The 13,259-nt window shown below is 38.5% G+C and overlaps 3 gene segments (V, D, J or C); 1 reads left to right on the top strand and 2 right to left on the bottom strand.

Moving 5' to 3' along the window:
* Window positions 1–282: 282 nt before the first annotated feature.
* LOC115825473 (immunoglobulin kappa variable 6-21-like) lies at window positions 283–790 on the bottom strand. The segment is given in 2 exon segments: window positions 283–605; window positions 730–790. Coding segments are annotated over 2 exon segments (372 nt in total).
* Window positions 791–6,308: 5,518 nt separating this feature from the next.
* On the top strand, window positions 6,309–8,733 carry LOC115825472 (Ig kappa-b4 chain C region-like). The segment is given in 3 exon segments: window positions 6,309–6,341; window positions 7,427–7,478; window positions 8,414–8,733. Coding segments are annotated over 3 exon segments (405 nt in total).
* A 2,852-nt stretch (window positions 8,734–11,585) lies between these two features.
* Window positions 11,586–12,142, bottom strand: LOC115825469 (immunoglobulin kappa variable 6D-21-like). The segment is given in 2 exon segments: window positions 11,586–11,920; window positions 12,094–12,142. Coding segments are annotated over 2 exon segments (384 nt in total).
* Window positions 12,143–13,259: the final 1,117 nt, after the last annotated feature.

The following is a 13,259-nucleotide window of genomic DNA, read 5'->3' as shown; positions in this document are numbered from 1 at the left end:
TTTTTACTGTGATGCTGCCTGATGAGTAAAACGCTGATGCTACATCTCCACATGTGGCCAGAATCTGGAATTTTGTTGAAATCCGCGTGAATGTTACTTGCTTCTTTTTTGTTTGTTTGTTTCTGTGTGTGTGTGTGTGTGTGTGTGTGCTCGCGTGTATGTATAAATGACCCTTCTCTGTGTCATGCCAGTCTCTTCCCCTCAGCACCTGCAGTAGGTCCCAGCTGCAGCAGTGCAGTCTCTGTACAGTCTGACTGAGGGAGGTTTTTGTACGATTCTATATCACTGTGTGAACACACCACCGCTATGGTAACTCTGACAGTAATAATCTCCTGCATCTTCAGTCTGGACTCCTCTGATGGTCAGAGTGAAGTCAGTCCCAGATCCACTGCCACTGAAATGATTTGGAATTCCTGAGTGTAACTGGTTAGCATATTTTATGAGGAGTTTAGGAGCCTGTCCAGGTTTGTGTTGGTACCAGTGCAGGTAGTGGCCACCGGAGTAAAACACTGCCGGGCTGGTTTTACAGTTAATAGTGACTGTGTCTCCTGGAAGAGCAGATTTCACTTCAGGAGTCTGAGTCACAGTCACCTGTCCATTGGACTCTAAAATCAAACAAACAAAAATATAAACACATTAAGTAACTGAATGTGGTCATATTGTCTTTTTTCAGGCTGGTTTCAGTCAGAGTCACTTTTCAGTTGTATGAAAGAAATGCAAAAATCTTACCATGAAAACAGAGAGTCAGTGTCCAGATGAAGATGGTGATGAAAGTCATGGTGTCTGTGGGTTCAGTTAGTGGGGCAGGCAGCTCTCAGTCATCAAGTGTTAAACTCACAGGGCTATAAACAGTCCCAGAGCACTGAAGCATGTGCTGCCAATGCAAAGTCTGTTCTCGCTATGGAAATTATCTGCCTGGGTGAATATAGCACTTGTAATTAAAGAGTGCTGTGAACACAGACTTAGTGCTGAAAGATTTGTTTTCTCTAATAGCACAATCTGAATTTCTTATATATTATTTCCCTCAGAAATTTCTGACCGATATTACATATTTTTATGATTTTTTCATACTGCTTTTATCTCTATCTAATTTGTACTCTATATTTTATAAAAAAGTCCAATATTCAGAACATTCTATATAATTGTCACTCACTGTTTGTCTCTGTTCCCTTCTGCTGGCCATTTTATCTTTTTTTTTTTCATAGTCTTCCTAGTTTCTGTCACAGTGTTTTCACTTATAGTCCTTTTTCAACAATTCAAACTCAGTGTTATTAAATTGGACCAAAGAGCATACCAAGAGAAGAGGGATTCAGTTCTCTTTCTGGTCCACTTCAGCTCTGATAGGGCCTCAAACCTTTCTGTTCACTAAAGTTATAGTAGCTATCGCTACCAGCATATGGAGGCCCTACCCTAAGATGCATCAGTTTACACTTTAATTTTGATTCCGTTTTCTTGTGATAACATGTTATTTGTCTTTGCATTCTTGAGACCTCAAATTAATTACGTCATTATCACAGGAAAATAGTTGTTTTTTTTCCAAGGTTTCAAATTAATTATGTCGTTATCTTGAGAAAAAAGTTTCGTTTTTTTGTGATAATGACATAAATGAGTCGAGATCTCGAGAAAACAAAGAAAAATAATACGTTATCATGAGAAAACAAAATCTAAATTAAAGGTAAATTTATGGCTCCTTAGGGCTTCCATAGTTACCAGCAGCCATGGTTACGTCTACTTGTTTTTCCGAGTGTCCCAGAGCAATAGCATGTGATCTGTCTATGGCAAGTCTGGAGGACTAAAATACAGTGGCAGAAGGTAAATCCAACCTGGAGCGCTTTGTGTTCACAATGCACAGGTTAAGGGAAGCGCAACATGGACTTCAAGTGAACCAGACATTCGGCTCATTTCAGAGGTGTCTTAGGTCGTTGGGAGTGTTGACATATACACAGAAAATGCTGACTAATCACTCTGAGTTCTTTTTGATTGCTGAGAGGGACCAAGTGTGAAAACACCCGTAGTTAGTGGATCAGAAGTTCCACATGTGTTTGGTCAGTATATTTTGTTCTTTTCAGTATAAATACCCCTAGTGTTCCCTTTTCTGGTTGTGTCTGAATGCGTTGTCAGTGTGTTGTGTTAACAACAGCTATGAATCCTGAAACCTGTAAGTTCCCCCTGAAGTCTTTTGCTTTGTCCTGGTTATTTCTAATACAGTCTGATCTAATCTGCACGTGTCTAGAGCTTCCTTCAGTCTGTGACAATCACTAAATGTATGCACATCTTTCAAAGAATAAAATAATCAGCGTTGAACTATAAACTTTGTAATTTCATATTGTTTAGTGTAGTCCACTTGAGTACTCACTTATCAAATCTATGGATTATTTATTGTCACGGTTTAGGATTGATAGCATCACTCTTCACAAGAGACAAACATAACATTTGATGTGTTAAACACAAAATGCTGCAAAATTCAGCTGAAAAGCACAGAGAGATTAGACCATGTTGTCTAAGTTTCTGTTTCTTTACCTGTGAAAACGGCAGAAAGAATCTGAGAGACAATGGTGATTCCTCACTCAGTGAACCTGACTTTCCATTTGGGCTGATTAAGGAACAGTGACATGTCTTTCCATTTGGGCTGGTTGAAGAACAGTGATGTGTCTTGACTGATGTTTGGATGTCTCACTGATCTGATTTGTAGGGTAGCAGCTGGAGGTGGATCAAAGACTCCAGTATTTATAATAACAGATAGGAGTGTAGAGTAAAGCGATTATAAAATGTACTAAATTATTCATTACTGTACAGAGTTATCCACCAGCCAAGAGAAGCAGGCATGTGTTGCTGTAAATACTGCACAAGGCTGGTCTCCATGGACACCAACCAAGGAGACTCGACTTCCCCATGACAGGCATGCAAAGGCTCACCTAGCCTTTGCAAAAGCTCACCTGGACAAAGAAGAAAGCTTTTGGTCATTCATCCACAGAAATCATGACCAAAAGGTTTCTTCTTTTCTTTGATTGAGGGCTGGAGCCCTCCTTGGTTTGCAGCCATGAAGACCAGCATTGTGCAGTGTCTGCTGGAATGTCTGCCTTGAGGTGTTGGTACCAGAATTGCTCAGATTCATCAGGATGGTCTTGGTGGTGATCCTTGGATTCTTCTTGGCCTCTCACACTGCCATTCTTGCCAGCACAGGGGTTACTTTGGGTTCATTTAACTTATGAAGGGAGTAAAATTGTCTCAGTTTTTAGACCTCTATCAAAAGAGGCAAGAGCCTTTATTTATCTTTCCTGGAGCATTCCAGACTCATTGTTTTTTTGTTGTTATTGTTGTTTTCTTTCAATTTGGTTTCCTCTTGTTAAATGGGATTTTTTCACACTCAAGCAGCATCCAACCAAAAGGGAGTGTGAAGTAGGAAAAAAAAAAAAAAAGAAGAAGAAGAACAACAACAAAAAGGTAAAGCATTTAAGTAAAAAAGTTTCAGTGTTTATTGTTGCATGCACAGTTAAAACAACGACATAAAAAATCATACATGTATAGAATGGATCGGGCAGTGTCCTAAAAGAGATTCAATTCTGAGCGTGCACTGACTTTGGCGCATGTGCAGAACGGATCGTGCTTCCGGGTACAGACTTACACATGGGATAGCGCCAAACCTTCCAACTGATCAAACCCTTCCTGGTGTTTCAGTGATGTCCGAAGCTTCGGATGTCATCAGCCACGTAGTTATGTTAATTTGATACAAGCTTCGACACAGTGTTTTGATCCAGTACGCTTCACGAAGCTTTAGAGCTTAGGTATCGAACGTCCCATCACTATTTCTTGTATTTCCCCTTGGTGTGCGTACATGTAAAGTAAGTGATTCCATAATCTACGCAGTTAAATAATATGCATAGTGGTCCCACAGTATTTTCTGTGTAGTTTGGTTGTCTCGTGAACCTTGTTTTAAGTTAAGCCTGTTTCTCACATTCTCTCGTAGTTGTTCTTGTTAACTATCCCAGGCCTAAGTCAGCTAATACTAAAAATGATGATAACAATCATTGGGCCGTAAGCCACTAGTTAATTTTTTATTGGTGTTTTGACATTACGGTGGTATCTTCATACCTCATTCTCACTTAATATGATAAATAATCAATTATTAGTTCTTAGTCATGTGAGGTAGCTGGTCCGGGCAACTAAATACTTGTCTATACATCTACACACCAGATAATGAGTGCACATGTTTATGTGATTTGCAGGGTGTTTAATCCTGTAAATAATATATTCTAAGTCCACATTTCAGAGCATTGACCTACATTGCTGTTAGTTTGTTCTTGTGTGTACTGAAAAACTTATTGTTCTTGTATTATGATAATTATCTGTTCTTGCTACTTGTATAATGATGCTACATGATGTTAGAGAGCTACCTTGTGGCTAAATTCAGTACTAACACTTCTGTTATACAGTCTTTTTGTATAAATGGTTAACCCATACCAGTTCACCAAGTTTACTGTTGTCTGTGTGTATTGTTTTATAGGAAACCACACCCTGATAGTTACATTTGTTCTCTGGAGTACAGTTCTTCACAGTTTGAGAGTTGTGTGGTAGTGGCAATCCCTCAATAAAAGGATCAACCTGACCCTTGGACTTTTGATTCTAACGGATCACCTGTAGCGGGCCAGTTCACCTGTAGTGGGCCAGTTCACCTGTAGTGGGCCAGTTCTCTCAGACCTGGCACATAAACTTCACTTGCAGTTGCTGCAGTCAGCCATTCCTTCAGTTCACAGAATGTTCACATGTTAAGAGTTATGTGCTGTGTGTTAATGAATGGACATTCAATAGGACTAGTATTTCACATGGGCTTGTGCAGGGCCCTGTTCTCCAGTCTCTGGTTTATCTTGTCTACATTCATGATGGAGGTGATACATCTCCAACCATGTTCCCTGTTCTCTTTGCTGATGATGCTGATGTGCTATTGTCACAGAGGAAATTTACTGAATGAATTAATGGAAAATGTATTGATATCAAACTGTTACATCTCTAACCGTTTGAAATCATTTAATAAAATCCATGATGTGTCTTGATAGTTTGTTAAGGGCAGAATGAATGTTGTAATGTTCTGGTAAAAAGTCATGTCGGTAGAGTGTAAAGGATTCAGCTTTCTATGATACAGCAATGTTTCCAGCTAATTTAGAAAAACAAATCATCATAGAAATTGAATGATGAATGTTGAAGGTTTAGGGATTTCCTGATTTAAATAGAGGAGTTAACCTTTTAACATCTGTTGGCAGATGGTACTATTGTTAAATACTTGAAAAGAGATGAAATCATTAACTAATAGACCTAATCCTAAACCCTCATTACTATCAGAGTAAATTAGCAGAGCGACTCGTACTGATAAACTGGACCCTGAGGGTGTGTGTATGACTGGGTCATGTCATATCAGTCAAAATATTCAGGGGGTAAAACTCTGAGCTAATGATTCTAATGTGTGTGTGTGTGTGTGTGTGTGTGTGTGTGTTTGGTCTCCTGATTGATCTATGCCATTGTCCTTTCTCCTCAGGGCACTGATCTAATCAATATTCATTACTCTATCAATTTTCCATCATATGTATTTGGAGTTATGGAATGATAATAGTGAGTGTTGAGTTAGTGTAGTGTGTGATTCCTCTCCTCCACAGAGTGTGTCATTGTGCTGTATCACATCCTCCCCCTCAGCACCTGCAGTAGGTCCCAGCTGCAGCAGTGCAGTCTCTGTGCAGTCTGACTGAGGGAGGTTTTTGTACGGCTCTATATCACTGTGTGAACACCTGGCTACCACTGATGCTATGGTAACTCTGACAGTAATAATCTCCTGCATCTTCAGTCTGGACTCCTCTGATGGTCAGAGTGAAGTCAGTCCCAGATCCACTGCCACTGAAACGATTTGGAATTCCTGACTCTAACTTCTTGGCAAAGTAAATGAGGAGTTTAGGAGCCTGTCCAGGTTTCTGTTGGTACCAGTTCAGAAAGTGACCGGCGGAACTGTGGTGAAACACTGCAGGACTGGTTTTACAGTTAATAGTGACTGTGTCTCCTGGAAGAGCAGATTTCACAGGAGTCTGAGTCACAGTCACCTGTCCTCTGGACTCTGAAATTTAAAGAGACAAAATATTTTAAATTACATTAAATGTTGTATGAAATAAAACACAAGATAAATTTATATTTTTGTCTCATGTCTGTAAGACTTTTTTCCCCCATTGTTTAAAGATTTAGTGTACAACATATTTTGTGTTTTAAAGAGTTAACGTAAGATCTTACCATGAAAACAGATTGTATGAAACAAAAGTGTCCAGATGAAGATGGTGATGAAAGTCATGGTGTCTTTGGGTTACGTTAGTGGGGCAGGCAGCTCTCAGTCATCAAGTGTTAACCTCACAGAGCTATAAAAACTCACAGAGCACTGAAGCATGTGCTGCCAATGCAAAGTCTCCTCTCTCTATGGAAATGATCTTCCTTATTCCTTATTATTGTACTTACAATGCGTGACACAAACTTTAGTTACATCATGGCTGTCTTTATCAGATGAAAGACAGATGCTAGATAAAGTATGACATCATTTATATGTTTATATGATTATAATAATTACAACTGATTGACATACACTCTACATATGATTTGCCTGTCTGTTCTATTGTATTAAAATTGCTTTCTCAGTTGACATCAGCAGTGCTCTTGCTGTCTATAATAACACATAGAAAAAGCTTGGAAATTATGAACTGTTTGTTCAGGAAAAATAACAAACACTGTCCTTACTTGCCTTCCAAATCACTAGACCAACTTAACATAGCAAATTACATACAGAGACTTACAAAAAAGATAATTGTAAAATAAACCCAGACATACAACAACAAGCACAATAAACAGTACATTAAAAAAAAAAAAAAAAGGTTATTACCGTGTAGCCTACAACCCTTGAAATCATGATTAAGAATTGTTTGAAGTTCCCATATTATCCAGTAGAGGGCGACATGTAATACTCAGGTCTCTATTTGTACTTGTTATGTATTAGAGGGTTTCTGAACAGCAAGTCAATCTGTCTAAGTAACTGTAGAGGACCTTTGGTAAGGGGACCGAATTGGATCTTCACAGTGAGCATCTACACATATGTCGTCTTTATCAAATATATATTATATATCAACTGTCTGAAGAAATAGTCTCTAATTACTTTCCATTTAAATGATCTGTGAGGAGAAAATGTTTGTTTAGTCCTGGGCTTGTTTAAGAGTGAACTGGTAGCCAGTCTGATGTTTCAAACAGTGCAAAATGACAGTTAAATACTTGTAATTTGTAATAAGTTGACTGTTGGCTGTCAGTGAGTTGATGAATAGTAGAGTTAATAGTGTGAAACAATGTGCTGTAAAGCACAGAGAGATCAGAGTCATTAGAGCAGGAGGTTTTTGTACGGCCACTTAACCAGTTTGTATCACTGTGGGTCACTTTTGGTGGAGGCACCAAACTGGATATTGGACGTAAGTACAAGTTTCTGCCTTTTGTTTAAATAACATTTTGTCACTGGTGCGTATTTTATAAAAGACAGTTTTCCAAGCATTATAGCATCATCCTATTATGCTTTACTAAGAATAAATGATATATTTGGAGCTCATCTAATAACAGTGTGTTCTGTTAAAATAATCGTTTAATTCTTTGTTAATGATAAACAGTAATGCTAAACAATGTTTTTTGTTTGTTTGTTTGTTTGTTTGTTTGTTTGTTTGTTTTTTCTGCACAAACCTGCATAATATTAATATGTCTGAAAACATTTTAAAAAACTCATGCACATGCTTGTGTTTCGACCTAAACTTTAAAAGAGTGACATTTAATAGGTGTTTGACATGTTTAAGAATAATGCAGAAACATGATAACATATATGCTGTAGATTACTGATTCACTGAATATGACTTACAAAACTTCTGGGAACATTTAGTTGTTACCAGTAAATGTAACGTCAGAACTGATGACAACAACCACCTTGACAGTAATAAAGACAAAAAAAGAATTAAAATTAAATTGTTCAACTACTTTCAATGTTTTTGTTAACTCATCAGTCTCAGAATTTTCCAGATGTGTTATTAAAATTATAAGGAGTTGAGACATAAGGCGAAATATCTTAAGGACACACTACCCTGAAATTTTAATATGAAACTCAGACAGCACTGAATATGTGTTTTGGAATAAAGGTTTATTTATAGCTTGCTACTAACTGTCTTTCAACGCTCTGCTGAACTTGGTTTTGTTCTGTGATGTAGAGATAAGGGAAGTGAAAGAGGCAGAGTCTGTGTATTTCTGAACCACACATAAACTGTCTGTTTCAAGAGCATAAAAATCACACTCTCTGCTGAATGACTGACACATATCACTTCTCTTTCCACCTAATCACCACTCTCATTGCTGTTATGTCACTTAGGTAACACTCAGCCCACACTGACGGTCCTGCCTCCCTCCAGTGAGGAGCTGAAGCAGGGGAAGGCCACACTCATGTGTCTGGCCAACAAGGGCTTCCCCTCAGACTGGAAGCTGAGCTGGAAGGTGGATGGTAAGAGCTGGAGTTCAGGGGTGAGCTCCAGCCCTGAGGTCCTACAGAAGGACGGTCTGTACAGCTGGAGCAGCACCCTCACCCTCCAGGAGGAGCAGTGGACAAAGATGTCAGTGACCTGTGAGGTCACACAGGGCTCCCAGTCTCCTGTGACCCAGACAGTGAGGAGAGACCAGTGTTCTGAGGAGTGAGAACACATACACACACACACACACACACACACACACACACACACACACACACACACACACAGAGTCACGCTGTCCTTCATAGAACCTGCTTAATCTGTATGTGAGTCCTTCGAGTAGCCTGATTTACAAACGTGTTTGTTTCTTTCTTTTTCATGATTAAAATAAAAAGCTTTTTAATGAATGACCATTTTGTTCCTCTGTTCATTATGAATAAAATCATTCATCAAAGTCACACACTAAATCATTCCCAACATCCATAAAAGTACAGGACCTCGTAAGTCCAAACACTAAACTTTATTCTTCTTAAAGTACATATTTCTTCAGGACATATTTCAAAGTAATGTCAAAAGTAAGTAAAGTAATAAAAACCAATAGCTATTCCAAAAGAGCAGTTTTCACTTGTCACTGAGTGAAACAAACCAAAAGAACCAGTGTGACAGATGCACTATAAGGTCAAATACTTAATTGAAAAACTAATAAATGAATAAAACCATAAATCATGATTTCTTTATTTTTATCTTATGTTTATTATTATCATTAATATCCTCATGTTGTTTTGAAGTTTCTCTTTAAATTATGAGGGATGAAACTTGCTTATGTCTCCTGGGACATGCAAATCTGACTTTCAGCCTCACAGCACCCACTCACGCAACCCCAAACCCCCTGAGACTGGAGACACCTGTGTGTGTTTAAGATTTAAGAACTGAGAACCTCTGTGGACTTTCAACTTCTTTTTACCCAACGGTTTGTTCACTGTTGAAAAAATAAAGTTTAGCATGCCAATAATACGAAGCAGGAAAACTTTGTTTTATTCAATACAAAAGAGGGTTTAGTGTGTTTAAGGTTTAAGACATTTAGATATTTTGTTACTTAAACTTGTAAGCCTTAATCATTTCTTTGGTAAAGCCAAAATGTTGACATGACTCCATTCCTGTATATGACTCTATTAGTATAGAAATGAAAGTGAAGAGTGGATTCATATATCACATTATGAACATATGCCCAGATATAACACACTGGACAGCATCCTTCACTATGTACCCAGCACTAAGGGATCAGTCTCTGTTTTTGTATGATACTTTACAGGCTCTTGTAGTGGTGCCCAATGCTTCTGACTCAAGTATGGGGATACCCATAAACTGTCTGTCACATGTCTAAAAACCATTGCGAATAAGCACTTAAAGGATTACGGAGATAATGAGGTTATACACACAAATAAAAGACACATCTGTCAAGAAGAATGATCTTCATTAATCACATTTTTATGTTGCACATCAGTGAGGAGAAAAATGAATTGATGTTTCCACCTCTTCAACTGACTCTGTTCAGGTTTTCATCCAGAGTTCTGCAGACACACAATGACACTTTCTCTCCTCATTTCTCATATGTGTCTTTCAGACTGGATTTAAATACGGATTGACCCTTTGCATATGAATACTTCCAACAACTACACACACTTGAAAAACATGACACACACCCTAGAAAGACTAAAAGACAGCACACACATTAAAAAAGACTGTGCACGCCCTAAACAGGATGCAAATATAGTAATAAATAGACATCACACTCACTAAAGACAGGTCTTCATTCATTGTTAGTCCAGGATGGAACAGAGACCTCTTGGTACATCTCCATATTTGGATGTAAATGTCACTTTCTCCTGGCCATAGAAATAGTGAGTTATTTAGCATAAGTGCACTGTAAAAAATATCATTTTATAACAATGATTTGAAACTGTGCTGTTTACAAAAGCTTGGTGCTGTGTGTTGGGAAATTTAGAAAGGAGCAGTTTAACATGGAGAGTTCTAGGAGGGTTAGAACAGACAGAGAACAGCTGTATGATGAGCAGAGGGTTTTTATAATGTCAGATTACACAAAGGATTTATCTCCACTTCCCTTCTCTTCACCAGACCAGCTCTCCCTCAACCTCTTATTAAACCTCATCATACAGATATAAACTCACTCACTCATGTTTAAATGACTAATCAGAATAATATAATATTTCATTTAGTTCCTGTGAGACACTGAGATGGAGAAGATGCTGTTACGGTCTTAATAACAGGGTAATAACATTGTTATTAAGGAGAACACAGGGAGTCTGTCTGTGCTCTGAGTTGTCCAGTACTCTGACTGAGGGTTTGTTTGGGCTGGACTGGATGTAGGGGGGACATGAGGAGAGACTGAGCCCAGAGTCCTGCTGTCTCTCTCCTGCTCCTTTTGACAGCTCTTACCACTGGGATGATCATCCATAGAGACCATCAGATACTGAATCTACTGCCACACAGAGAACTAACTCAGCATCAAACTCATCAACACTCACTCACTCACAACATACAAGTAAATAGGAAAGATGATTAAGGGGGGGGGAATCTCACTGACAAATCATCTTACTACTGTGGTGACCAACTGAAATGCCATACTGGAAGGAAAACCATGGGTATTGGAGTAACTCTCACAGACATGTACAAATGACACTTTAAGTCTTCAGACTGTCTGATACACTAGAGTTTAATACTGAAATCGTAGCATGAATGTAATTGGTTTCTGTTAAATAAATATCTGATATGTTGAGTATGGTTGTGTGGCTGTGGTGTAATCCAGTGAAAAGCGTTGTCACCTGAAGGTTAGATCCTAAAACAGGCCTTTGAGTATCAGTGTTTTATGATTTGTATTTATAATTATGGACTGATGATAGTGAGTGTAGAGTTAGTGTCGTGTGTGATTCCTCTCCTCCACAGAGTGTGTCATTGTGCTGTATCACATCCTCCCCCTCAGCACCTGCAGTAGGTCCCAGCTGCAGCAGTGCAGTCTCTGTGCAGTCTGACTGAGGGAGGTTTTTGTACGGCTCTATATCACTGTGTGAACACCCAGTTACCACTGATCTTATGTTCACTCTGACAGTAATAATCTCCTGCATCTTCAGTCTGGACTCCTCTGATGGTCAGAGTGAAGTCAGTCCCAGATCCACTGCCACTGAAACGATTTGGAATTCCTGATTGTAACTTGTTTGCATATTTAATGAGGAGTTTAGGAGCCTGTCCAGGTTTGTGTTGGTACCAGAACAGACCTTCATCTCCATCACTATAGCGGTGCACCGCAGGGCTGGTTTTACAGTTGATAGTGACAGTGTCTCCTGGAAGAGCAGATTTCACAGGAGTCTGAGTCACAGTCACTTGTCCTCTGGATTCTACAATTTAAAGAAAAAACAATCTTTTTTAAATTACATCGAATGTTGTATAAAATAAATCGCAAGATAATTTAACATTCGTGTCTCATGTCTGTCAGACCGTTTTTCCCCCAAAGGTTAAAGATTTGGTCTGCAACACATTTGTGCTTTAAAGAGTTAATGTAAAATCTCACCATGAAAACAGAGAGTCAGTGTCCAGATGAAGATGGTGATGAAAGTCATGGTGTCTGTGGATTAAGTTAGTGGGGCAGGCAGCTCTCAGTCATCGAGTGTTTAACTCACAGGGCTATAAACACTCCCAGAGCACTGAAGCATGTGCTGCCAATGCAAAGTCTGTTCTCGCTATGAAAATTATCTTCCTGGGTAAACAGGTCTCTTGTAATTAAAGAGTGTTATGAACGTAGACTTAGTGCTGAATGGAACTGCTTTCTCTTATAGCACTCTTATTACATTGTCTTTTGACTTTTCAGACTGATTTTACCTCTATCTAAGTTGTACTCTATATCTTATAAAAAATCCAATATTCAGAACGGTCTATATCATTTTCACTCTCTGGTTCTCTCTGTCTCCCTCTGCTGGACATTTAAGTGGTTTTTTTTTTCGTTGTTGTTGTTGTTTATTTTTGTTTTTTTATACAATCTTCCTGGTTTCTTATGGTTTTTTCACGTATAGCCCCTTTTCAACTAACCAAACTCATTCTTATTAAAGTGGACCAAAAAGTGGACCAACAGAAAAGAGACTCAGTTCCTTTCGCGTTCACATCATGAGTTCTTTCGAAAGAGGATTCAGTTCTCTTTCTGGTCCACTTAAGATCTGATTGTGCCTCAAACCTATTTCTGTTCACTGAAGATATAGTAGCTATTGTCACCAGCATATGAGGCCTTAAGATGCCACTAGTTTACATTTTAAATTTCATTCTGTTTTCTTGTGATAACATGTTATTTTTCTTTGTGTTCTCAAGACCTCAAATTACTTATGTCGTTATAACGGGAAAATATGTGTTTTTCCAAGATCTCGAATTAATTATGTTGTTATCTTGAGAAAACAAAGTTTCGTTTTTTGTGATAATGACATAAATGAGTCGAGATCTCTAGAAAACAAAGAAAAATAATACGTTATCAGGAGAAAACTAAATCTAAATTAAAAGTAAATTCATGGCTCCTTAGGGCTTCCATAGTTACCAGCGGCCATGGTTACTTCTACTTTTTTTTCCGAGTGTCCCAGAACAATAGCGTGTGATCTGTCTATGGCAAGTCTGGAGGACTAAAATACAGTGGCAAAAGGCAAATCGAACCTGGAGCACTTTGTGTTCACAATGCACGGGTTAAGTGAACCACCA

The sequence above is a fragment of the Chanos chanos genome, chromosome 12 (genome assembly GCF_902362185.1).
Source record: "Chanos chanos chromosome 12, fChaCha1.1, whole genome shotgun sequence".
NCBI lineage: Eukaryota > Metazoa > Chordata > Actinopteri > Gonorynchiformes > Chanidae > Chanos > Chanos chanos.
This window is presented reverse-complemented; position numbering and strand designations above follow the sequence as displayed.